The sequence below is a fragment of the Jaculus jaculus genome, chromosome 2 (assembly GCF_020740685.1).
Source record: "Jaculus jaculus isolate mJacJac1 chromosome 2, mJacJac1.mat.Y.cur, whole genome shotgun sequence".
Taxonomy (NCBI): Eukaryota; Metazoa; Chordata; class Mammalia; order Rodentia; family Dipodidae; genus Jaculus; species Jaculus jaculus.
Window position 1 is genome coordinate 142,655,854 of NC_059103.1, and position 27,758 is coordinate 142,683,611.

The 27,758-nt window shown below is 38.0% G+C and overlaps 1 protein-coding gene across 2 annotated transcripts in view; it reads left to right on the plus strand.

The window, feature by feature from the left end:
- Positions 1-462: 462 nt before the first annotated feature.
- Kcnb2 (potassium voltage-gated channel subfamily B member 2) overlaps positions 463-27,758 on the plus strand; it is a 425,449-nt gene continuing 398,153 nt past the window's right edge. Inside the window, exons 1-2 of one of the 2 annotated variants that reach the window (XM_045142575.1) lie at positions 463-495; positions 26,965-27,635. In XM_045142575.1, the coding sequence (XP_044998510.1) occupies positions 27,057-27,635 (579 nt within the window). In that variant the 5' untranslated portion in view covers positions 463-495; positions 26,965-27,056. Of the gene's footprint in view, positions 496-1,048; positions 1,507-26,964; positions 27,636-27,758 lie in introns of those variants that run through there. The other variant, XM_004653288.2, reaches the window with a different exon arrangement.

Consider the following 27,758-nt stretch of genomic DNA (forward strand, 5'->3'; position numbering starts at 1 on the left):
ATTTTCAGCTGGTAAGGAGATGGTCAAAGCTGACAAGCCCGGGTATGAATAGCGCCCCCTTGGGAAGAGAGTTAAGGCTGCCACCGACCGGGTTTTACCTTCCAGAAACCCAAGAAAGCAGTGTAACCCGGGGCTAGGGAAGATCCCACAGCGGAGCTGTAGGTGCCAGGCGGAAAGTCACATCCTATCTGGATACCTAATTATCCCCGCAGCTCCTTTTCCGGGAACATGCTCTGGGCACGGCCCCTCGCTAGCCATCTGTCCTGGCCCCAGTTACCAGAGCCTGGGATCGTGGTCGCGTAGGGGTCGGGCTGCGCGAGAGCCCCGCATCCTGGGATCCATCCCGGGGACGAGGAAATCCCGCGAAGCTGCGGGTTGCCTCTCTGCGGGGCGTCCCAGGGCTTCCCTGGCAGCCGCGAGGGTGGTGGCCTCGGGGCTGCTGACCCCCCCGTGGTGTGGAGCCACCGGGCGAGAGCCCGAAGGAGGACCGGGCAGGTGAGTGTGGAGCGGGGAGCCGAGGGAGGCGCCAGAGGAGGTGTGGGCGGCGCCCGGGCCGCGCCCAGGGCTCGGGGGCGCTGTCGGCAGCGGAGCGCACCGCTCCAGCGCCGGGAGGCCGAGCCTGGGTGTCCCCAGAGGAGATCGGCGGCCGGTTGCGCTGTCCTGCCACCACGCCCCGCAGCCCACCCCGGGAACCACGACTGCCCAGGTGCCGGAGGAGGAAACGACGGAGAGAGAGGAGAGAGAACGAGGAGAGGGAGAGGAGACTGAGAGAAAGAAGAGAGGCTGCGGCCGCTCCAGCCCGCGGGTGCGCGGAGCGCGGGAGGCGGAGCGCAGGCTGGGTGGCCGCGGGAGAGTGTGCGCGCCGAGCCCGGAGCTGCGGGGCGGAGGACCCGCGCCCCCGAGCGCCCCGCCTCGCCTCGCCTCGCCTCGCCTCGCCCGGGGCGCGCAGCCTTTCGCCGCCTGGGCTCCACCGGCACACGCACACACGCACACACACAAACACACACACACACACACACACACACACACACACACACACACACACACACACACACACACAAACACACACACTGGTCCCTCAGGCAGCCGCGGGAGAGAGTGGCAAGTCCCCGCGAGCAGAGCCCCGCTGGATTTTTTCCTTCTCCACTCCGGCCCTCGCTCGTCTGGGCGGCGACGGCGGCGGAGAGATGGGGGACCCCGCGGGGGAACGGGCTGAAGACCCATGAAGATTATTGTTATTTTAAAGGATGCCTTAGCTTCCTCTGGCCGCCAGTCCTCGGAGCCTTCTTCCCAGAGAAGGCTAAGCAGAGTCAGGGATGTGAAGAGAGAGGGAGATCCGCCTGGAGCTTCAGCCAGCCGGGGGAGACCCTCCTCTTGGTGGAGGGGAGGGGGACTTCCAGCTAACGTCGTTGGCGAAGGGCACCGTCGCAGGAGAGGAGCCCCGGAGGGAGCGGGGAATCCCGCTGCCCTTTGTGCAGCCTGCTGAGCGGGGTCAGTGGGAGCTAGGTAAGTGGTGCGGGGCGCGGAGCATGGCTGCTCCCCAGAGGGTCTCCTTTTTAAGAAAATCGTCTTGGCAGCCTAGCCAGACTCGAGTTGCTAAAGGAATTTGAAACTGCCATATGGCACCCAGTGGACTTACACACAAAGCTGACTTAGTCTGACAAGGCTAATCGTGCAAGGCTCCTTTCTGGTGGGGAAGGCACGCAAGTGTTGGCCCCTGAAAAGCTTTCCTAGCAGCCTGACCTGAGAAAGGATGGGAAATGTATGTAGGAGATGAGCCTCTGCTACCTTCTGTTTGTTTGTGGAGCAGTGCACACACTTGTGGGACCTCTCTTAGAGTGTGTGAGGCTCTCAGAACACACACACACACACACACACACGTACGCGCACACACACACACACACACACACACACACACACACACACACAGAGAGAGAGAGAGAGAGAGAGAGAGAGAGAGAGAGAGAGAGAGATGCACACATTTGATTCCTCAAAGGTGCGGTGCCCAGTCTCCATTCAGTAGCATGGTTCCTGAGAGTGAGAACTGGTCTCTAAAGATCTCCAAGGCTGTTTGCAATGCACTCTCCCAAAGGGACTTGCGAATACAGTTACCCTGAATAACACCAAAAGACACCCACCATTTGCCTCATCATCTGCTTAATGACCTTTTCCAATATAGTATGTTGCCATCCATTTTCTCAAAAAAGGAGCATTTCTGTGTATCCATTCATAAAAAGTATCAGGGTGCAATATGCATAAACATGCCACTTAAACATTTATGACTTCACAATAGTTCAATGTTAAAAAATATTAAAGCCAAGCCCAATACTGGAAAATTTAATATACGCAGATGTACACTGGCTTAATTTCATCCAGGTTCACCATCCCTTCTAATCAAGTTACGCAATAATGTCAATATTGCAAATAGCACTTTACATTTCTATTTTTGTATAGATTGGTATTGGGGTTTTGTTGGCAATCTGATTTTATAAAGTCCAGCTCAAATGAAAAAAAATAATATTTTAGTGTGATTGTTTCTAAATATCCAGTCTTCTGTGGGACAGAAGTCTTCTCACCAGTAAACATCAGTGAGGATGGCACATTTTATAGAACCAGCAGAGACAGATGTCTGTCTACAATCTGAAGATTTATCTGGCAAAATTGAGTGACTTACAGGAAATATTTGGAAAGAAGGCAACATTTAAAAAATTATGAGAGAAAGTTTTAACCATTTTACTCTTTAGGTGGGAGTGTGTGTATCAATTATGTCCACAGCTTATTCTGTAATACAAAAAATAAAACCTACAGACATCTAGCCTAGAGAGTTCCTTGTTCTTAAAATTAACCAGAACTTGAACAGCTCAGAACTGTGGCCCATTCTACACTTATGTGTGCATTTAAATGCTCCTTGAGATGGTGTTTTTAATGTTGGGTTTATTTGTGTGTTTGGCTACATAGACTTCCTAAAGATTTTAAAGATCCAGTGTATAAGCACCCCCACTCCACATACACATAAGCTGAATGAAAAGTTTCCTTGTCACCTGGAAGAGTTAATATGAATCCACAAAGCAGATTCTTCCCTCGTGGGTTGCTCCTGGTTATAGACCAGTTCATTACAAACAACGTTCTCTGTCTAATGCACTCTCTCCCTTTGCTGGCAGTAGTCAGCCTTGGGAGAAAAATGAATCACTTGGCAGTTCTCTTTGATTTTTTCCTCCTTCAAACTTCACCTTTCCACCCATAGGTTTGTGTGCCCAAATCCCTCTCATGCTGGACCCTGCAATACACACTCCAGAAAATGACTCTCATACCTGCACCTTTAAGTTCTCTCTCTCTCTCTGATTCTGAAGCTAATCTATGCACACAACACGTGAAACTAATTCCCAATTCACTTTTTTCCCCATATACCACAGTACAATTTTCAAAACATACTTGTTTATCAAATATTCGGATGAGATCGTAGAAGTGATTATCTTTCAGTTTGCCTGTTAAAACTTGGGCTGATGCATGGGGCAGCTGGGAACATCAGCCTGCTCTTCTAAAATGGGACGTCTAAAATAAAAAAGAAAAAGAAAAAGAAATGGCAGAACACATTTCTTGGTTACATGAAGGCACATTTGATCACGTTTTGGTATACCTGTCTGCATGTCTATAAATACATAATGAACCTATATGCATAGTGTATAGTCTATGCACTGAAAAGTATTTTCTTAAGAAAATATATATGGTATTTTGAGCTAATATTTACATATAATGAAGTAGATCATATTAGTGGCGATCCAGAAAAACCATAAAATATATTTCATCTTCCTTAGTGGGTATATTTCTTTGACAAGGAACTAGTTAATTTCTTGTCTTTTGGAGACTAATTCCTAAGGAAAATTCATACAGAGGTGATAGGAAATTTTATGTACATTTTAGGGTAAATATATATGAGGTTAAGGTATTTTATTTATTTCAGAATAAATTATATATGATGTGTTTATATTTATTAAATATAGTTTGTATGAAATTGTCATCCTATTAACTTCATAAGGGCTTCAGGGGAGTGAAGATGCAGAAGTGTTGAATGGGAGATCTTTTTAAGTTCAGAGTATTTTTAAGGTAAGACTTTACTGTTGCATTACTCCCTCTGTGATAAAATAAACTTTATAGAGCAGAGCAGTTTTAAATTTTTTAGTTAGATATATAAGCATTTTCATAGTCTAGATCTATAGCCCATTATTTTTTATTGTTTCTTTACTTCCCTGAACTTCATAGAGATATACCCCTCGAGCGCCTTCTTGAAGTATGGGTTGTGAAGCACATAATCAAACGTGCCATAGAAAGGATCTTTTGCCTTGTATAAACCAAATCCTCTTGCATCCTCTTTTGAAGTGCCTTTTCCCAATGACTGCCTCGTACCTATCTTTATCTGATTTAATGTCATCATAGAGCCACTCATGAACTCATTCACTAATTCATGTATTGCTTATAAAATGTGTATAAGAAAAATGCTTTAAGAGATTGTACCAAATATCAAAGGTAGGGAGAAGAGCCCCTATCATCCAAGTATTTATAGTTTGTAGTCCAAAGAAGCCCTTGAATTGCTAATTGAGGAATCGCAGTTTCAGTTCACAATAAGAGAGCACCTGCATGCACAAACACATTTAATTTCATACTTAATAAGTTAATTAAGACGAATTCATGCAGAGGGTCATGAAAATTTGTCACAGTCTGTGCACTTGGGAATTCTGTGAAAGCATCAGCAGCAACAGCACCACTAAATTTTATGAAAGTATTTTAATTTTAGATTCAAGATACATTAGAATATTTTGTTATAAATTAGAATTTAAACTAATAAAGTAATTATTATAGCCAACACTTAGTTGAGCCAGGTACCATCTTAAACATTTTACAACTATTAATTTTATACCCAGAACCACCTGCTGGGAAGCTATTGCCAATGCCCATTTTACAGACGTGATAAGTTATGTTCAGAGGCTTCTCTTACTGAAGCTCATGTAAGGAAGAATATGGCGGAGTCCAGCTAAAAGCCAGGGCCTTTGGGTTAGGGAACACTGTGAACTGCTATGAAAATATGAAATATTAAAAAGGATGATCCCAGGCAGAGCAAGGAAAGATGTTGGCATTTCCTAGATTTATTTGAAGCTATATATTTCCAGTAAATGAGAGCATTACAGCCATGGGAGATACTTGGAAAAGGCCAAATGTATGATCTATTTTTTAAGTAGCAGAAAAAAACCAAGATAGTTTAATTAAAAGCTGATTTTCAAAATGTGGGTTTTACTAAGAAAAATAAAATATTAGAAAACAGCATGCTTATAGTCATTGATCAGAGAAATTGAAGGTGGCTGATATAGGTTATGTAATTAGTAAATTTCTAATATTTCAAATAATATTTATTTTCCTGTCTAGTCTTTTTAAAGTTTTGTGACCAACTTTGAATAAAGTGCAGTATCAGAAGTATTTTAGAATTTTATATTAATTTCTTAAGAAAAGTTATTGAATTTAAAATATAATTCTTTTATTTATGTCCTTACCTTTTTGTTTTTTGTTATTTATTTATTTATTTATTTATTTTTGGTTTTTCGAGTTAGTGTCTCATTCTAGTCCAGGCTGACCTGTATGTCTTTATCTTTTATTAAATTTATGTAATCCCAACATTAGGTAGAAATTGAAATAAAGTCTCTAAACAAATTTATTTTATAGTTAGATTTTAAAAATGCATTTTCACCGCATATCAAATAACTATAATTATAATAATGAAAGCATAAAGCAAATTATTCTTGGAAATTTTCATCAACAAAATTTATGTAGTGCTTGAAGCAATGTTCTTGCTAAGTAACCACTGCTTTTGTTTATGTGAAAAATACCATCTGGATTAAACTTGAAAACAAATTATTAAATATTGTCTGTAGGATACCTTAGAATTTAGATACATGATCGATTGACATTTTTTTTTTATTCACATATTAGGCCTCAGTGGATAAATGACATTGTAGGGCCAACTTTCAACCTACATTTGACTTGTAATATAAAAGTTCACTTTAAATTTGCATATACTCATTAAAACAAAGCTTTATGTGATGCTCAGGTCCTCAAACAAATCTACCAAAGCCTTTTTAGTCAGGAACATGCCTGGACTGTAAGTACTAAAAACTTCTGAACATTATGTCTCACGATAGAATGGCTTTATTTAAAGAATGTGTATCAACTTCTGTGGGTGGGACCCTTTGGGGATACAGAGGTGGATGCAGTACTACCCTGGCCCACAAGGAGGAGAGAAATGAAGAGAGTTATGCACAAGGAACGCTGATGTTAAGCAGCATAAAGAATGCTTTATAAGATTGATATAGGCAAGGCATTGAATAATTGATTCAGTGTTCTGTCCTGAGAGCCAGCAACTGCATATCCTCTTGAGATTTTCATTTGGTATTTCATCTGGACTGAAAGCCTGCCCTCTGTGCTGAACCTTGAGTGAACACAAATGAGACATCATGCACTCATGGCCTAGAAGTACAGAAAAATAAATCCTGATAGAGTACCATAAATGCCATTGGCGGGCAGCATGGCAATCCAGTTGAGTAGCTGCATCACAGAATGATCCCAGGGAAAATATATATGTAGTTACTCTATACATTTAAAGGCATGACTCTGTCCTCAGTTAAATGCAAGGTCTCCTTTATGGGCATTATTTTGTAATGTCCTTTTACTTTCTTAAAATGATCTTTATAGATAACGTAACATATACTTTACATATATATTTTAAAACTAAATATAAATTGTTGTATATAATAGAAAGGACAAATAAAAGGAAAGTAGTTTTAGAGATGATAGCATGTATGTCTATGTAGAGGCTTGGATATAACTAAATAGAAAATATAACAAAAACAGATGCCACTGAAATGCACACCTAAGTTTAGATAAGTTGGGATAAAATAAGATTGGATAAGAAGATAAGCTTTTGTTGAATATTAGTAACACTTATATATTTGGCATTTTGAAATGAGTGAAATAGATGTATTCATTGAGTGTGACAGCTACCGATTGCAAACACATGTGGGTGTGCTATAGTAGTGAATCAGTTAACATGAACAGCATTTTATCGGGTGACACAATTTTCCAAAGTGGTGAACAAATCTTGGTGAAGTTCCAAATGTGACAGTTACATTCCTAGAAATTTCTCATGTAAAGAATGTTCTGTGCTGGGCTGGAGAGGTTGCTCAGTGGTTAAAGGAATTTTCTTGCAAAGCTTGATGGCCTATGCTCGATATCTCAGTACTCACATAAAGCGAGATGCACGCAGTGATGCATGCATCTGGAGTTTCTTTGCAGGGTCAAGAGGCCCTCATGTGCCTATTCTCTTTCTTTTTATTTCTCTCTCTCTCTCTCCTTGAAAATAAGGTATTTAAAAATAGAATGTTCTCTGCAATAGAAGTAAGATCTGGTGACACAATAATAAGCAGAGTTTTGCTTAGATTGGTGTCTGACAAGATGTTTTGGAGGATACAGTGTTCCTGCACACATGACAGGGTTTCTTGTATTCATGGACCTTGGCCTCCACATCTTTATAACTTTAGGAAACTCACTCAACACATGCTTTTTTTTTTCATACTGAGTATGTCCATAACTAATAAAAAAACACCCTAAAAGGGGGCTACATTCCTCTCATGCATTTCATGGTGCTAATTGAGACTATCTTTTCCTATTGAAGAAAGATAACATAGTTGTAATGCATGACTGGCTCATTTGATAATGCCCTCCCTATTCTCAAGGTTCTGGGAAGAAGGTGTGTTTAGCAAGTAACATGCCAGTAAACAGCAGCACAAGCAAATCAGGTATATTGTTAAGCACTTGAGACATCCTAAGAGTAGGCATAATTTGTAAGGTTGGCTGATGTGGATGATCTGATCACAACTGTCAGAGTTTCATTTCCTACGTAGGAGTGTCAGACAAGCCTTCACGGATAAAGTGACATCTAAGATCACTTTTTAAAAGATGAGTAAGCATTCTCCAGGTGGTTAGTGAGGCATATGGAGCATGTCCTAGGCACAGGGAAAAGTATTTTCAAACCATTGTCCAAAAAAAAAGTGGGGTGAGTGGGCTGGTGACTAGGTTCAGCTTTAGCAGTTGTAAAAAGGTGGCATGAGAAAAAGCTGAAGAAAAAGAGGACTAAGGTCAAATTGCTATATGTCCTTCTAAATCATTTGGATTTAATCCTGTAGGACAGGTAGTCACAAGTTAAGTGCATTTTGAAATATATTTTTATATCATTTACTGATTAGAGAGAGGTGGGGGTGGTGGTAGAGAATGGGTGCACCAGGGCCTCTAGCCACTGCAAACAAACCTGCTCCATGCGACATCTTGTGGATCTGGGGAATTGAACCTGGGTCCTTAGGCTTCTCAAGCAAGTGCCTCAACTGCTAAGCCATATCTCCAGCCCTTAACTGCATTTTTTAAAAAGAAATGACATAATCTATTTTACTTTTGGAGACAATCTCTATGCTAGAATGAGAATGTTGAATTCCAAGAAGGGAGAAGCCTGATACCTGGGTAACCAGTTAAGAAGGCTGCTATGAAATGCAGGTAGGATGAGCACCAGAACTTACTTATACAGCAATGATTATGGGGAGAGGATGGTTTGGACTCCTGATGGCAAACATTTGAAATACAAGTGTCTCTAAATGTCCTAACTCCTGAGGTGGGTCATAATAGCAAGTATTAACCTCCATTTCTTTTATCTTTAAATATCATTATACTAGTGGAGGTAACATCAGCTTCTGTAATAGACCTTCACATTTTAGTGATTAACAGAAGAGATATTTATTTTTAATTTGCATGTAGATCCAGTGTGTCAGTTCAGTACAGTGGCTTGGGTACCTAGCCTCTTTTATTTTTCCTCAGCATCTAGCTAGAACTTGTGTAAAAGAATGGCTGTGAAGGAGGCGTAGATAAGAAGGGACCCACCTCTCTTCTGTTCCTATTCTGTCATTAAGGTAGTCACCTTGGTTATCCATTTATGAGGAGGCCTGGGTATGGAACCTATGGCTGGGCAGCTACTCTGTGTCACTGAAAGAGATTACAGTATTTCTAAATAGTTATTGTACATATTTGTCTCTCTGGCTTCATGTAGAAAAATCCAGAATCCATTTCACAACCCACTCCCAACCTAGTTACAGAGTCTGTCTCAAAGTGTAGTAAGGCTAAATGTTGACCCCATTTAGCCTAGACAGGGTCCCTATGGATCCAGAAATCTTTGCACTGAAAGGTGAACTGGGTTAGTGGCTTCTTACTGTGCATGGATGGACTAGGTTTAGAATAAATTGCATTTAAAATTTCTACTTGGAGGGTTAGAGAGATGGCTTAGTGGTTAAGTCACTGCCTGCAAAGCCAAAGGACTGAGCTTTGATTCCCCAGAACCCATGTAAGCCAGATACAAAAGATGGCCCATGTGTCTAGAGTTCGTTTGCAGTGGCTGGAGCCCTCCCTCCCCACTCCATCTCTCTTTCTCTCTCATAAATAAGTAACTAAATATAAATAAAATATTTTTAAATTTTCTATTTCATAGATCTTTAGTGTGGAAGAAATCCTAGTAGACCCTGTCAGTAACTCCTTGCCTGCACAGTGGAGAGAATTTCTTTAGTAAACCCTGGGTTTCTTTTCTGGGAAGAACCTTGCTCATGCTTTCTGCAGTGCTAGCTATCCTCTGGGAGGCTCTTTGTTGCCCCCTACTCTCAATCACATCTGCCAGGGGCATATGACTTGCCCAGAACTCATATTATCATCCACATGTCTTTCCTATTCAAGACTGGATGTCCAGAAGTTGTTTTAGGTTCACAACTTACTGTTTTGAATTTTTCCTTTTTCCTTACTGTCAGCTTTCATTTCTTTGATAGCACAATTCGCTCAAAATTTTCATAGGCAATTTATCTATTTGCTTTCTGTTATCCCACTGACCAGGAGCACTCTTTTCAGCTTCTACTTCTTGAGCATGGTAAATTTCTTTGCTCATGTCTCAGCTACACAAATCTTAACTAGTTACTTAAGGGATCATCTGCAAAATAGGCTTTATTAACCCCATATTTGCTGAAAGGCAGAATAACTTACCCTATCTGGGAAGTGCTAATGGGCATTTGTTACCTGTCTTCTTCACTTGGCTCCTCACCTGATAGTCCCTGGAGCAACACACTATTCCAAACATGAAGGTCTGCATTTCTTTGGGCTACTCTTCCTAGTCTTTATTTGCAAGCTAGCAATTCTTCCCTGTGGCTATCAATCACCTGCTATTACCTTGTTCTAAATAGTGAGGAACAACTGTCATACAATAACATTCTGAGGCTTTCTAAGCATTTGCTCTGTAGCCATGGGCTGGCCCTTTAAGTTTAGGCACCTTTGTCAAGACAGCACAGCTCCAGGACACTGATTTCTGTAATATCTTCCTTGCAGATGCCAGTGTTAAAAACATTTAGATTTTTTAAAAAAAAAAAATTGCAGCTCCATTCAAAGTATCAGTTTTAGAATGAGGTAGAATAATCACTTCTGCAGCCAAACCCATAATATTAGCTTTTTGAGACCATGTATATTTCTCCAACAGTGCAATGAAAGGTGTGTGAAGGAGACATACACAAAGAGCGAGAGGAAAGGAGAGAAGAGGAAAGGCTCAACTATTTCTTAAGCATCTTGGCTCAGATGTGAAATCTTTCTGTCCTTATCCCATTCATAAGTACTAGACAAACTGCCTCAACCTAGATGGGACAGGGCAGCAGAGAAATGGAATCCCTGATTCAATAGGAATGCCTCAGTGACAGTAGTTCTTTAATGAAAGTGAAGCATACATTTTAATAGACACTTACCCATCCCTACTGCAGCCATCTTCCTTCAAAATAAATTGGGCGTGGGGATAGAAGGGCGTGTATTAATCTAATTTACCAGTTAACCCACGATATAGGTGGCGCAGTGCACACTCCTGTCTTCTCTTTGGCTCTCTTCCTAGACCTCTGGGACATTTTCCTGTAGGACATATCTTCCTTCAGTCTCTAAAGCACCATCACTATTACAAGGTGCTTATATATAGCTGACTCTGACTGAATGCTTTGGGATAAAGCATGGTAATTATAGCACAGAAAAGAAACTAATTCTAATTAAATCTTAGGTATCTTTACTCCTGGAATGGAAGTAGCATTTCTCACCATGAGGGCTTTCCTACTGGATTATACACACCGGCCGTTTGCTGGTCTTTCTCTTCCTCTATAGATACTTCCAGAATTGCCCCACTCTTCTTTGTCAAGTGCTAGTGGCTGACTCCCAAAGTCAAGGGTATTTCATCATGCAGAACCACCTAACCCCTATTTGTCTCACTTTTACAAGAATGCTTATTTAATATAGCCATGTGGTCAACAATGGAATATTTATTTTTCCTGTAACAAGCAGTTCTTATTACTTCTCCTTGCCTAAGTGATTTGAACTTAATCCCAGCTTTTAAAAGATGTTCACCTAGGAAAGATTTGCTAAGTACTTTTTAGATGCTAGGTTATGAGATTATGCAATCTTAATCTTTACCCTAGTGGAGTTTATAGTCTAATAAAACAGACATGAACATCCCAAGTCTCCTCTAGTGATGATGGCATTGAGTCTGCCCTAGGTTCAAAACATTGATGGTTCTTGGGTTATGAACAATTTTGAAAAGAGTTAAGATACTACATGTGAGTGGTGGTTTATTAAATTGGGGTAGTTGAGACATCATACCACAGTTATTTCCCAGAGATAACTTTATACTTTCTTTCTGGGCTCTTACTATTTCTTTTTTCAAAACACATGCACACACACGCACACACACATATGAGTGTGTCGGGAGAGGAGAGGGAGAAACCCAGACAGAGACAGAGAGGCCCTCTTATGGCTGTGAAGGAATCCGGACATAAGTCACTTTGTTCATGGCTTTGCATGAGTACTGGGGAAATGAACGTGGGCTAGCAGGTTTTGCAAGCAAGCACATTTAACTGTTGTGCCATCTCCCTAGACCCACTCCTACTATTTCTAATAGTCAGGATGAGCCTATCCTAAGAGAAGGTTAGAAAGGTAGTGGCAACGTGACATCTGAGAAGAATGAGACAGAAACAAGTTGAAGTCTTCATAGTCAGGAAATTGGGCTTTAGAGATATTGCAGGGTGTCTTCTTGGAACATGGGAACTCGTGTGTGGGAGTAAGCAATGTTTACAGACATGGGCAGGTGGAATTAAAATGGTCAAGCCCCATAAGCTCAGTGTGCTGTGGTTTGTAGGAACATGGGATTTAGAATAAATCTCCTGTAAGTGTCTAGCAGAGGTCCATTCAGTTAATATCTGTATTCTTAGAAAAGCTGGGTGATGTATCAATGAAGGGATTCAAGAACAGTGTATTGGACCATTTGTGCATTGGACCATGTCTTAGGCCATTATTAAGTGACTCATCTTACGCTCTTGGCTTTCTTCTACAACTTACTGGATTTTTAATTTCTTTTCTTATCTTTTAATTCTTTGGTTTTTTGAGGTAGGGTTTCACTCTAGCCCAGGCTGACCTGGAATTCACTATGTAGTCTCAGGGTGGCCTCACAGTGATCCTCCTACCTCTGCCTTCCAAGTGCTGGGATTAAAGGCATGCGCCACCATGCCTGGCTTTAATTCATTTTTTTTTTTTTTTGTTTTGCATTTTTCTTTCAAATGTCAAACATGATTCATTCATCTAGATTTTGCCTAAATTTTTTAAATGATTTCCCACTTTTCTTCCTTTTTTTTTTTTTTTTTCGAGGTAGGATCTCACTCTACTTCAGGCTGACCTGGAATTCACTATGTAGTCTCCCTCCAAGTGGTTTTGAGCTCAGAGCGATCCTCCCACCTCTGTTTCCTGAGTGCTGGGATCAAAGGAGTGCGCCACCATGCCCAGCTTTTCTTCCTTTGTCAACCCCTAGTGAGCAGCCACGCCGTAGTCGTGCACTATTTATACTCATGCCCCCTTTACAATCTTCTTGTCAGGGACTCCTAGATCTGTGAGGCTCTGGTGTATGTTATGGGAGGCCGGGGTCGAACACTGATGGGAATGGAGGCGGGCGCTGTACAGACATACCAAAACAGGTGTGGAAATACATGATGCTTCCAATAGGACATTTCTCTCATCTTCATTAAAAGCTAAACTTATTTAACAACAGAATTCGGCTTCGTAACTTCTTAGGAAGGTTTCCATTAGAACTTGATGCAATGATGGAAATGTTCTATCTCTGTGCTTCCAGTACAGTAGCTATGTGAGCTGTTGAATACTTGAAATGCTGACACTGAGAAATTAACCTTTATTTAAATGTAAATAGCCACTTTGGCTAGCGACTACCATGCTAGAAAATATGAATCTACACTATTAACATGAGCTAATTTAGGAAACCCTAAGTTTCTAAAGCAGCATGATTTAAATTCCAGAAATAGCCATTTACAAACAATGTTGGCCTTCAGTTTACCATATGTAAACACGTCAGCCTTCTCTGGCACCCTGGGCCTGCTTTGGCTCAACTGAAATCTCCCAGGTACCTCCTACTGAAGGGATCTGGATGCAGTGTCTCCTTTTTATAACCAGAGGATTGTTCTCTTTTGATAGCATTCCTCACCTTATGTGATCTGCTCAAAATGCAAAACAGTAGCATACACGTGCAGAGTGTTATCTTTATAAATTTTGTCTCCTGTGGTTGTTAGTGTTTTCTTTCTCACACCAAGCTGTCCTGAACATGACTTTCTGTGTTTGTACCTTCCTTCCTCTTCTTTCTCTTTTCTCATTTCCTTTGTGAGGACTGAAATGACATGGATATGCCACTGTGCCCTTAAATAAGTTCCTTTTCTTTTGCTTATCATTTTCTTTTTCTTTGTCCTTATTTACAAAAGATGTTTTGTCAGTTTAGTTCAATAACGAAAATCAGAATAAGAAAAAACCAAAAAAATACTTCAGATCCCCTGACTCTTTGCCCCCCCTAAAAATGATGATAGTTCTTGGCTGCTGTTTACACAGTTTGGAGACTTAGAGTTTCAATGTTAATAATGTGGAGAATGTAAGTTACCATATCATAGTGATTTGGATTTTTTTTTCCTATTTATTACCTAAATAGTATTATAGTTACCATTAATCCTTTGAAAGTACCCATTTTTCTGGCTCGTAAATTTTCTGCACTGCCTCTCTCAAGTAGATAGTATTCTTAGGAGGTAATCTTAGAATAAGAACATGGTGTCTTCGGGTTTGAGAGATGCCTGCAAAGGCTGAGGACTCAGGTTCAATTCCTCAGTACCCACACAAAGCCAGATGCCTCAAGTGACATGTACGAAGTGGTACATGCGTCTGGAGTTGGTTTGCAGTGGCTAGAAGGCTTGGTGTGCCTATTGTCTTTCTTTTTCTCTGTCTCTTCTTGCAAATAAAAATAAAAATAATAAATAAATAAATAAATAAAGGACATGTTGTTTAGAAGGGAAAATTCTGAACTATTATAGTAAAGTAACATTTTAAGAGAGGTATTCTGTCTTGGCTCCTTTATCTGGAACCTGAACAGCTCTGAAAAAAAAAAAAATGGGTCCAGGGGTTTTCATACTAAATGTCCCCAGTTCATAAAATCATAATTATTAATCAGACTATCATTAAATATTAATCTACTCTTGAGATAAATGTCACTTTAAATTTGGAATCTTGGCTTTTTCTAAACCGAAGGAGAGCATTTTCATTAGGTGTTGTAGAAGTGCACAGAGAACACTTAGAAGCTATTAATACGGCTACCTATGAAGCTCAGATTCTGGTTTCATTTGGGCCTTAAAAAATGCTTTTGTTTCCAGCATAATAAATGTATTTGTAATTATATAGATGGAGCTAAGGTAGAACTTTATAGTAAGTGTTTTTTATATTTGATATTACTTTTAACTCACTTTTTTTCCTCATCTGCCATTTTAGTGTTATGTTTATCTTTGATGCACTGAGGTAGCAAATTCTAATTGAAATAACTTAGGTTTGGGAGCCTTGGCCTGTAACCCTGATACTGAATAGACAATGGGAAGATGATTCAAATCCACTGATGTTTCTATTTTAAATATTGTGAAATTCTTTTGTTTTTAACTTTTAATGTTTAAAAACATCTTTCAGAGTCTACCTTGACCATAAGTATTGAATATTAAGACTAATAATAGCACTTCTACTGAAGGCCACATGCTAAAAATTGCTTATTTTGAAAAATTTAGAGCTATATAAATTTTTGCCAGTCTAAACAACTCTTTCTGTAGAAACTGTGATGTGATAGTTGTTGTACAGACAAGGTAGGTTAAGGAGTAGCTATAATAGTATATGAATCACATCTGGTTCTCTCCAATTTATATATCATACCAGGAGAAATGCCTGACATTGATTCCATAATTGATTTTTTAAAAGTTATTTTTGAGAAGGAGACAGAGAGCAAGAGAGAACAGGTAAACCAGGGCCTTTCTGCCTCTGTAAACAAGTGCCAGATGCATGTTCGCCCTTTTGTGCATGTGTGACATTGCACACTTGTATCGCTATGTGTCTGTCTACATGGGACCTGGAGATTTGAACCTGCATTCTTAGGCTTCTCAGGCAAGCACCTTAACTGCTAAGCCATCTCTCCAGCCTCATAATTGATTTTTTTTTTTTTAATTTGGAAACTAGAGTCCTGCCATGCAGGGAAATTCTTAATGTCTTTTATGATTTAAGGCATGTGTTTTGAACTGGGTGGAGTTCCTAGAGCTAACACTTGCTGAATGGGTCACCTTGGGTGATACTTGCCTTTGTAAACCTTAGTCAGCCTGTAAGTAAAAGATATTAAGACTGACCCCAAGGTAGACGCAAAGTAATAAGAAATCTCATTATTACAATGAAATGGAGTAAGCACAGGGGTTGCATAGATTAATCACTCAATATTTGGTAGATGATGAAAACAATAATTATTAATAAAGTGCACAAATCAAATGATCTCATAACTTTGGCTCTTCTTCAGATATAATTCCAAGAATAACCCTACCTTCTAGGGAATATAAATCTTTATTGTAGGAATTTAAATCTTAAGTGAAATCAAATCTAAATCTCATTGCAATAACTTATTTGGCACTTGCATGCTCACAAAATGTTGTAAAAGGGTGCTTTTTAACAAATTTTTAGTTTTACTTATTTATTTGAGAGAAAGAGAGAGGAAGAGGCAGGTGGATATAGAGAGAATGGGTGTTCCAGGTCCTCCTGTCACTGCAAATGAACTCTAGACACATGTGCCATCATGTGCATCTGGCTCTATGAGGGTACCAGGGAATCAAATGTTGCTCCCCAGGCTTTGTATGCAAGTGCCGTAACCACCAAGATATATACACATTCCAAAAAGAGTGCTTTAAATATTAATCATCACTGAATCTAGAACAATTAGTCTTTCCTTGAAGGCAAATGAAAAAATAGGGCAACATTAAAGAAGAGTTGAAAAACAGGAAAATGCTTCCTAACTTCACCACTTTTATCACACTGCCCTTTTCAGTGAGCCCAGAGCTATAATTCATTCCTTAATGTTTTCTCTCTACAACTAAGTAACACTCTCTGTTATACTGTTGCTGCCATAATTTTTGATTTTTTCCACAGTGTTTTTGAAATTATTTCAAAACTGTATCATCTGGTACCAATCACACGAACTCAGGACTTCAGTCAGTCCATCTGTGGTCCCTAATTTTCACATTTTTATTTTAGAAACTGTTGATGAAAATGATGAATTCATTTTTCTTCTCAAATGCTTTGATTTTTTTTTCTTATCAAGTTGTGCTAAATTTTGGTGTTGGCAGTAAATTTAACATCCAAATTTCAGAGTTGCTGGTAGGTCATTTTATCTGTCTGCCTTATATTCTTACCAATAGTTGTTTATTATTGTTGTAGAACCCTAGTTCTACATATATTAAAAAACTTAGGGGCTGGAGAGAGATGTCTTAGTGGTTAAGTCACTTGCCTACAAAGCCATAGGACCTATGTTTGATTCCCCAGGACCCACATAAGCAGATGCACAAGGCGGTGCATGTTTCTGTAGTTCATTTGCAATGGCTGGAGGCCCTGGCGTGCCCATTCTCTCTGTCTCTTCTCTCTCCTTCTGTCTGACTCTGACTCTCAAATAGATAAATACAAATAAACTATTAAAAATCTAAGTTACCCAAATAAACTTTAATGTAAGAAAAACAACAATGGTAAGGAAGGTGTGATAAGTTCAAAACAGGAAAACAATCCTGAGTTAAGTGTGGATGCTTTAAAAATGTTGCTTAATAGATAGTTCCTCCCCATCACATCTTCATATAGTGGTAACAACAAGGTACTTGTTGGGCCTCCTGATTCTATCTATGAGGATTCAGTTTTTATGAATTAATCACCACTTAATAAAACTTATGATGACCACTATTTTGTAATTATATGTAATACAACTATTTTGGAGCAAGATTTCAACCTATTATTATTATCATTATTATTATTATCATTATTATTATTATTATTACTGTTTTTCAAGGTATATGACCTCACTTTAGCCCAAGCTGACCTGGAATTCACTCTATAGTATCAAGGTAGCCTCAGACTTATGGCTGTCCTCATACTTCTATCTCCTGAGTGCTGGGATTAAAGGTGTGTGTCATGGCACCCAGCTTAGATTTCATTATATTAATTTTGAGCAGACAGAAACATCAAGGCCATTGCATAAGGCTGCAAGATTACAATATTACAAGGCTACACTAATACATTTGTATTATACCAGGAAAATCTCTACTTCATCACTTATTTTCTACTTCATCACTTATTTTCCCAACTCATGCATCTCTGCTTTATTCCCCTTATTCAAGGTGTTTCATTGAGTTTTCACTCCACATTATATCATTTAGAAAAAGAATAGGTCATTATTGAAGATATGTACTTACCTTTTGAAATAAAATTAGATATGCTGACTTTGCAATATTCATTTTTCTTTATTTTTTATTTATAGAGATTTTATCATATTGACTTTGGGGAGCTTGAATGCCTTTCCTAAGCATGGATGAATTAAGCTGAGGAATAGAAGAATCACATTTATAAAGTTTTAAACTCGAGAATTTGACAATAGGGAAATTTTCTCCTTTGTTTATATGTTCAGTGGAAAATGTAGATGAAGAATTATATTCACATAGACAACTCAGGAACCAAAGACTCAGGGAGAGAAAGAACTGTGGAGGACATCTTGTCCATGTCTTCATAAGTGGTTTCTCCTGTTTCATCATTAGTTACTTGGAATCCATTTCAGCATTTCTAGGCAGTGGATCCTGTAGTTTATTGAGATAGAACATTCTAATGTTAGTGACAATTATTCAAGGATCTTAAAATTTGGTCTTGACTTACTTCCAGAAAATCTAGTTTATGTGTTGATCCTAGCCCTTATTAATACTGCAAATAATGGTCAGCAGAATTTCCAACTAAATTGGAAAGTTATTATTATTTTGCTTTTGTTGTTATTTTTTGAGACATATTCTGTTATGTAGTTCTGGTTGACCTGGTACCTACTATGTAGTCTAGGCTGGCCTTAAACTTACAGAAAACCATACTACCTCAATCCAAGTGCTAGGATTATAGACATGCACCACCATGCTCAGTGCATGAGCTATTACTAATGATAACGACAGCATCTGACCTACATAAAAGAGTACCATACACATAAGATACATTTACATTAAAATTCATCAATCACTCATTCATTTATTCTTTTGGTGGTTCTTAAACATTTTTAAAAGTCATGTCATCAGCCGGGCATGGTGGCACACGCCTTTAATCCCAGCACTCGGGAGGCAGGGGTAGGAGGATCGCCGTGAGTTCAAGGCCACCTTGAGACTTCATAGTGAATTCCAGGTCAGCCTGGGCTAGAGTGACACCTTACCTCGAAAAACAAAAACAAAAAACAAAAACAAAAAAAAAGTCATGTCATGTACCATACTAGGTTAAGAAACCAAAGGTGAAAATATTGTAAGACTCATTTTTTCCTTCTCACTTACTTAACTCAGGATTGTTGTCCTGTTGTGAACTTATATCACAATATCACAAATATCAAACTTTCCTTACCATTGTTGTTTTTCTTACATTATAGTTTATTTGGGTAGCTAAGCTTTATATATATATGTATGTGTGTATATATATATATTCATATATATATATATATTTATATATAGCATATATAATAAATGTTTAAATAATATATAATAAGGTATATGTAATATATATAATTAAATATAAATAATATGTGTATAAAAATAATTATATATAATAAAATTATAAATAAATTATGGATATGTATATACAATATATATTGTCTATTTACTTACACTAGACTCTAAGTTTAGTAAAATCTCAGACTTCCTTAACCAAAGTAGATCCTCAATATTTTCTGACAGGTTGAATAAAAAAAAGAACTCTAAATTAATAGTGAGGTGACAAGAAAAGCACTAAAATGTGTAAAACTAAGTACTAGCTCATTGAGATAGGAGAACTTCTTATGCTGGAAAAGATATTTTTTCTTAACTCTGAGTAATGAGTGAGGGTTGATGAGAAAGAGACTGCTGAAAAAGATCCATGGAAGTCATATTTAACTCTGAGTAATGAATGAAGCTTGATCAGAAAGAGAATTGGAAAAGAAAATTGCATACATGGAAGTCATACCAGATTTGAGAAATGATAAATAATATGAGGTAACTAGAATGAAAGGAAAATGAGGTTTGAATAAATAAAATATAAAATTTGACATTTAAAGGCTAAATGTACCTAGTTCTAGAAACTCTTAAAATAGAATTATAGTCAGGGGGGTGCAGAAAGTTCTAAGATGTGGGCTTTAAGGTGATATATTAAGGTGAATGTGAGAAAGAAAAGATGTGCCTGTTTCCTGTAAAAGAAGGAGACCAGCATGTTAAAATAAATGAAAGAAGATTCTAGAACTTAGGAAGAGACTGAGGGGAAGCCAGGTTCATGCCAGAAACACAGATATAAGTAGAGTTCAAGCACTGTTGTCTTTGTGTCTCACAGAAAATCGTGGAAGCCCCTGTGGCAGAAGATAGCTGTGATGAGTTGTCTGGGCCTGAACTGTGCAGAGCCCTGGAGAGGTCCAGGACAGAAGGCAGGTCTAATAGCGACTAGATCTGGGGAAGCGTGAAGGAAAGATTCTTTGACATGTACCTCTCTTTATTAGAACACAGTTAGGTTTCCTGACTATACTACTAGCCTCACTAAAATGAACAATATAAAAGAGATAGCACAGGCAGCTTTGGGTAGAAAAAAATCAATATTTTGAAGTAGTTGTAGGCAAAGACATAAAATTGACTAGAAGGCAAAAAGCAAAGGACAATGTGGTATGATGTGATGGAAAGAGATTTTTATAGGCATCTACAGATCTGGATTCTGGTTCCAGTTCAGCAGAGAACAAGTAATGCCAACTAAATCATGTGACTTTATTGGATGTCAGGATTAAAAGCTGTAAATAATTGAGGTAGACCATGTTCAAGCTCCCTTCTGCCATGTTCTGAGATTCTACCCTCAAAGCACAAGGATAAACATATGTCGTAGAGACTGGTCCTTAGTCCCTGAGCTTCCAAGCAAACCATACTCATCATGGAGAAATAGGGGTTGGAACCTAATTTGAAGGTGTATGGATATCCGTCAACAAAATGTTCAAACTCTATCCCAGTTTCATGAACATTTCTTGATTTGGTTTTATAAAGGCTAAATTTGCCCTGTGCCAAACATCTAAATGTAATAAAATATTCACAAACTTTACTACATTGTCATCTAACAGTTACTTTGCATTTCTCTCCAAATATTTACTATAAACCTAACAACCCAAATGGAATATGAAATTAAAGCAACTCCTCCAAATGGTACATTGTACCATCCACATAGAACACCTGGTAGCAAGTGAAGGTTGTGCTTTTGTTTTCCCGAGGTTACAGGGAGGCTCCTTGTTTGTCGTGCCTTTCACTGGTACCCAGAGTTCCTCTGTTGGTTGCCTTCTGTATTTTTCTCATCTTTCATCTGTATCTATATGATTCTCTTCATTCCATTATAACTCTAGGAAGACTTTTGCAAAAGGAACACTTAAAAGAACACATCTCAGATACCAACGTAAAGGGCACTCTTCCATGATAGAAAATCTTCTAGATGAATGGCCAGAGATGCTCATAGAAAAGTTGAAAATTTCTGTGTATGTTTTGAAGAAAACTGAACATTTCCAGCCATGCCTATACTTTGTTGTGTATAAAGGGCTCTTATATGCTTTTATAACCAAGTGTTATATTTCTTCACAGGAGAAAATGATTTTTGTCAGCTATTCTTATAAAAGAACATTATAAAAGCATTATAATAAAAGAATTTTTATTCTCTGATTATAGAAAACACACTTACATATGGTCTAGTTCTTTAAATAATTCTGTATTTTGATGAAAATAGTATCTAACTAAAATAGTTTATTTATAACTTTGGAGACATCTATGATATTGAAAGTTGCTCAGATTACATATCCTACTTATTATCTGCCTTTCTCCTTCTCATCGCAACACAATGCTTCCTTTGACCACTGAAAGCAAAGCTTTTAGGATTTCATTTGAGTGTATCTAAAAAAAGCATCGGTTATATGAAGGATAAAAGTTCTGTTTCTTTTTTAACTAAACAGTAAATAGTTGTGCTAAAATTGAGCAACAAATTGACATTAGTAGCCTTTGATTGAAGAAAAAAATTATCACTTTTTCCTTCTCTGAGGGCACAGGTAACATTTCCGTCCTAACTGGTACTTGACATGTTGAAAAATCATAGTGTGAAATTCAGTAATATTTCTAAGTTTCAAAATAATCCAAAGCTTGCTGAATGTTTTATAATACCTGAAATGTTCCACAAAGTTCCTATGAACATTGTTTCTACATAATAAGCTTGATTTAATTTTTACTTGTTATTGTTTTACTGTTTTTTTTCATTAGTAAGTTTTGGAATTGATTTAAAAATTTCAGCAGGTAATACACTTTTCACAAAATGTATTACATTGTCTTCTAACAGGTACTTTGTGCTCCTCTCCAAATATCTACTGTAAATACTCATGGTGTCTCTAAAATAAAGAGGTACTATAAAATACCCTGTTTAATATCATGCACAAAACTTTAAATGCTGTGCTGCTAATGTGAAGTAGTATAAGCAAAAGGTCTCCAAACCATTTGTATACACATGAATGCTCAGCTTATACTAGCAACACAAAAGTGGAACTTAAAACATCACTGAGACCTTTCGAAAAATTTGCTTTTTGTCTTCAAAGAAATGCACATGTAACTTACCCTGCCTGATTACACTAAGGAAGTATCAAGTGACATAATGCTAGTATTTCTGAGACCACAGTAAAACAAAACAAAACAAAACAAAAAAATCCCCCCCAACCTAAAGCCTGAAGCTTATAATTATTATGCCACAAGCAGAAAGTTGTGTTTTGTTAATGCTGGCCTTGAACGGGTGGCAACATAATTCCACACTGCTAATAGAAGCAGTGTGCAGCTGTGCTAAATGCAAATGTTTGTTGTTGTTTACTGTTTAAAGCATTGCTTTTTCCTCTAACACACTAATGAAGGGATGTTTAGTACATTTACACTGGCCGATAGATCTGCTATAGGCTTGACTTCCAGTTGATCCAGAGAGGAGAAATAAATCAACTGCCAAAGAAATGCTCATGGAGATTTCACCCCTGACATAAATATATGTCTTTTGTTTGTAACTGACCATTTGCACATATATATAAATTTTACAGTTTAAACACCTATACTTTAAGCATTGAATTATTACATTTTATAGAATATACTAAACCAAATTACATGATTAATTCTTATAGAGTAAAATTATTATAGTAGATATAATTTCACATATAAAATTATATGTAAGAAATTGTAGCACTGTGTCCACTTTCATTACTGAAATTAAAAACATAAATTTTGCAAACACACTAAAGTAGTAAGATACAATACCTAATCCAGAGGGAACCAACAAATGCATTGTTAAAAGTAAAATTCATACAGCTGAAAAGAACATAGATTGAAAGTGAAATGTTAAAGTATTGAAAATCAGCTAAACACTAAATGAAATGAGTGAAACTTTTATGATGTTCAAAAGGTAGTCTAGTTCACACCATGATAAAAATTAAATGGCTTTTGAAGGGAAATATGTAAAGCAGTTTCTGTATAGAAACCAAAAATAAATATACTTTGTTCCTATCTAAACTGAAGATAGTGATTTGAGGGTATAAAATGGTAAAAGTCCATAAAATCACAGTGGGAGGAAGGAAGAGGCGGGGGGAGGGAAGAGAAGAAAAATTGTCAAGGGCTGTTGTTTAGTTTCATGGTAGAACTTCCACTTAACATGAGACACTGTATGAGACACTGGATTCAGTCTCCAGCATTTGAAACAAAAAGCAGCTTGATTTAGATAATTTTTCTTTTCCTTGGGAAGAAGATATATTTTCTTCTCAAGATGCATTTATAGCCACAGCTGCTCAAGAACTTATGCCTTTGAACTTTTACTCTTCATCAGGTAACATGCAGAATATTCTACCAAGGGAGAGTGAAAAATAATTTAACCACAGTAATGGTAGCCAGAGCAGATAATGTCTTAAGAAAATCAAATTAATAGGCCATCCTGTCAGGCTGGATTTCTCTCTTCCTGCTTTGAAGAAAGGGCATTGAGTTTCACTCTTTCTTTTATTGTGGGGTTTGTAATCAACACTGGATTTCTTATAATAGAAAGCTGTTGATCAGTAACAAAGATATTTTGAAATTTAAGTCTCATGACCTCTCTTCACTTCTCACGTGAGACACCCGGCAAAAAGAAAAATTTACTCTACGTCATAGATGTGAAATTAGTTATGACAGTTAGTGACCTGCCAATGACTCTGACATAACATTTGCTGTTGGTGATGGCTTTTACAAGATGTCAAGTCACACTCTACCCTTGATCACAAATATTTCAGATTTGTGTCATGCTGGAGTTAGCTCTCTTTATTGAAAAATTCCTATCTGATAGATCAGTTCCAAAAACTGTTGATGTTCGTCCCATAAATAGAAAGGATAGTCTAAAAGAGTAAGCTCATCTTATGTCCATTCGTATCCAAATACAAAACGAATTTGCTACTCTGTTCATTCTTCATGTGGACTAGCTACAGAATTTATATGGGTTGTTGAGATGTCAGTACATTTGATGGAGACAGGACATTCAGATTCATGACTAGAATTGCCTCATCCCTTGTATTTTCATCCAGTTTTACTTGATACTTCTTATTTAATAAAAATCATAGCTTATTTTCACTTGAATACAAAATGTGGATATGAGCATTAATGTTACCATGATGCATAATGTGAAGTCCCTATTATGTGGATATAGTACTTGGTAGAGAAAAGGTAAGGCCTCAGAAAACAATAGACATACCAGGATATATTTAATAGAAATCAATATAGCTTCTATAACTCATTTTTTCCTTTAGAGGTTATAAACCATGCATAAGGGAGATATATAAATATTCTATTCAGATAAAACCCTTGAAGTCAGAACTATGCATGAATTATTTCATTTAATTGTCATAATGAAGATTTTATGAAGCAGATATTATCATTTTCATTCTGTAGATTGGGAAATTGAAACTCAGACAATTTATGTTACCCAATAATTATAGTTTTTTTATTTTTTTGTAAAAATGGATAATTTTTTTCACCTGAGAAAAGGGCATATGTATATACTACATAGATAGATAGATAGATAGATAGATAGATAGATAGATAGATAGATATTCAAGATATTTCTGCAAGTATATAGTTGAAAAAACTCTTGATTCAAATATACTTATAGGCCACATCTAAATTCCTTCTTATATGGACTTATATGGACTCATCTACTTTTTCATAAGGCTAATTAATATTCATTTGAGAAGGTACATCCCGTCCAGATGGAGAAATTCACAGAATCTACAGGGTAAAGAAACCAGAAGCATACAGAAATTGATGTGCATCTTAAAGGAGAGTTCTAATTATTTGGACCTCTTAAAACTGAAAGTTCTTCGATTTGAAGTATGCCACTGACTTGTGAAATACAGTGTTTTACATTATTGGTGGTTTCTTGAAGCTCTGTGATTTCTGTACAAAAGCCTTTCCAGGGTGTTAACTCTAAGGAATCTTCATGCTGAAGATCAGAATAACAGAGAGCAAGAGGAACTATTAGAGTAGCAATATATTTTTTTTAAGAATTAGTACACAGAACAAAAGAATCATGATGCAAAAAGAACACAAACATAACATATCCTGACAAATTCTGTGTACATAGAACATGTACATACAGGTACATTTTATACATGTGACTCTAGTAATTCTATTTCTGTATTTTCTAGTCATTTTCTTTTTATAAGCTACCTTATGGGAAACAGCTAATAATGGATTCAGTTTTCAACTATGTTCAACATGTACAACGTATACTCACTGTGCTCAGTAACAGGGCCATAAAAATAGAAAAAAAATAGTTTTGTTCTTAAGAGCTTTCAGTACACCATGAGAAAGATGTTTCTGTGGAATAGTGAGATAGAAGAGATGATCACAGATTCATGATCCCAGAATGGCTGTTTCATGAGAGACCTCCTATGGAAGGTATTGTCTGATTTAAGACTTGATGAGCATGCCACAATTGTTCAAAAGGAAATGGGGAAGATGGAGGCCCTTCTAAGACACAGCCTGGACAGGCCAAGCAGTGGAGACATTCTGTGTGCAGAATAAGGTTGTTGGAATACAGAAGTCATCTTTACCCATAATTTTACTTTTTGTGGTTTTAATTATCTATGGTCAAACAAGGTCCAGAAATATTACATGGAAAGTTTCAAAAATGAACAATTCATACATTTTAAATTTGTTTTTTCACAGTATATTATTATATTGTTCCATTTTTACTATTAGTTATCACTATTAGTCTTACTGCACCTAATTGATAACTTAAAATTCATCATAGGTATGTGTGTGTGTAGGAAAACATAGTATATGTGGAGTCCAGTACTGTGACTTCAGAATGCATTGAGTGTCTTGGAAGCACTGAGATAAGAGGTGGCTTCTGGGTAGAGACAAGGACAAAGATGTAAGGATAGAGAAGCAAGCAAGTGCCTGCAGGCCAAACTAGCTATGCCTTTCACGGGCCTTTCAGGGAGTAAAGCACATACAAGGAAAAGTCAAATTTGTATCTCGGTAGATCATTCCAGTAGTTGTGTGACTAAATGATTATCATATGGTTAAACCAGAGTTTTAGATCCAGTTTCGGAGGCAATTACAGAGATGTAAACAAGAGCTGGAGAAATGGCTTAGGGGTCAAGCTCTTGCCTGTGAAGCCTAAGGGAAAACAAGAGATGCTAAGGGCATAAGCCAGTGCTTCGATGCAGGTGGCAAGATAATGGTGGAAGACTTAAGGAGTGCTTAGAAGACTTACTGGTGAGACCTTTCATGTATTTTGATGAAGATATAAGCATCATGGTTTCACAGGGCTTTGGCTTAAGTGACTGGGTATGGCAGTGGTGAGGAAGGCCATCAGTCTCAACTGAACATTATAAACAGGAATTGGCTAGGCAGATTTTAGGTGTGACCACTGTAATTGTGTGTGTGTGGTTTCTTTAGGAAGACTTCATTAGCATCTGGGTCTTTTAATCTGCAGCTTGAGAAAGAAGGGTTTAAAGACTTGTCATTTTACAGATGTGTACAACTGACTGAACACAAAGCCTCTTCTGTGCAGTTTATTATGTAGTTTATCCCCTTTCCTTATATCTTAAAATAATTACTATCTACAAATTAATAATAACACATCTTCTGCATGTTATAGCAGCATGGTCTGATAGAATGGGGAGTATTTTAGGCAAAACACAATTAACCAGATGATTGTTACTTTTTTCAGCTGTCAGTGGAGATGTCTGCCCCAGAGGGATACTGCTTCAGCTGACCTTCTTTTCTTAAGGACACTGGCTCCATAGCTCTGTCCAGTTCACAATGGCAGAAAAGGCTCCTCCTGGCTTAAATAGGAAGACGTCAAGGTCGACACTTTCTCTCCCTCCAGAACCAGTGGACATTATCAGGAGCAAAACGTGCTCTCGGAGAGTTAAGATCAACGTGGGGGGCCTCAACCACGAAGTCCTATGGAGAACTCTGGATAGGCTACCCAGGACACGCTTGGGAAAGCTTCGAGACTGCAATACACATGAGAGTCTCCTGGAGGTGTGCGATGACTACAACCTGAACGAGAATGAGTATTTCTTTGACCGACACCCTGGAGCCTTCACATCCATTTTAAATTTTTACCGGACAGGGAAACTACACATGATGGAAGAAATGTGTGCACTCTCTTTTGGCCAAGAGCTTGATTACTGGGGGATTGACGAGATCTACTTAGAGTCCTGCTGCCAAGCCAGGTACCATCAGAAGAAAGAACAAATGAATGAAGAACTGAGGCGAGAAGCAGAGACCATGCGGGAACGAGAGGGAGAAGAGTTTGATAACACCTGTTGTCCTGAGAAGAGGAAGAAACTTTGGGACTTGCTGGAGAAACCTAACTCATCAGTGGCTGCAAAGGTATGAAAACCATGGTGCTGTGTATGTGTGTAATTTTGACAAAAGGTTTGGTGCTTACATTTGAGCATGTGTTTATTTTTTCATTGCTTTGGTAAGGCAGAACAAAGTGTGCTTCACGGACAA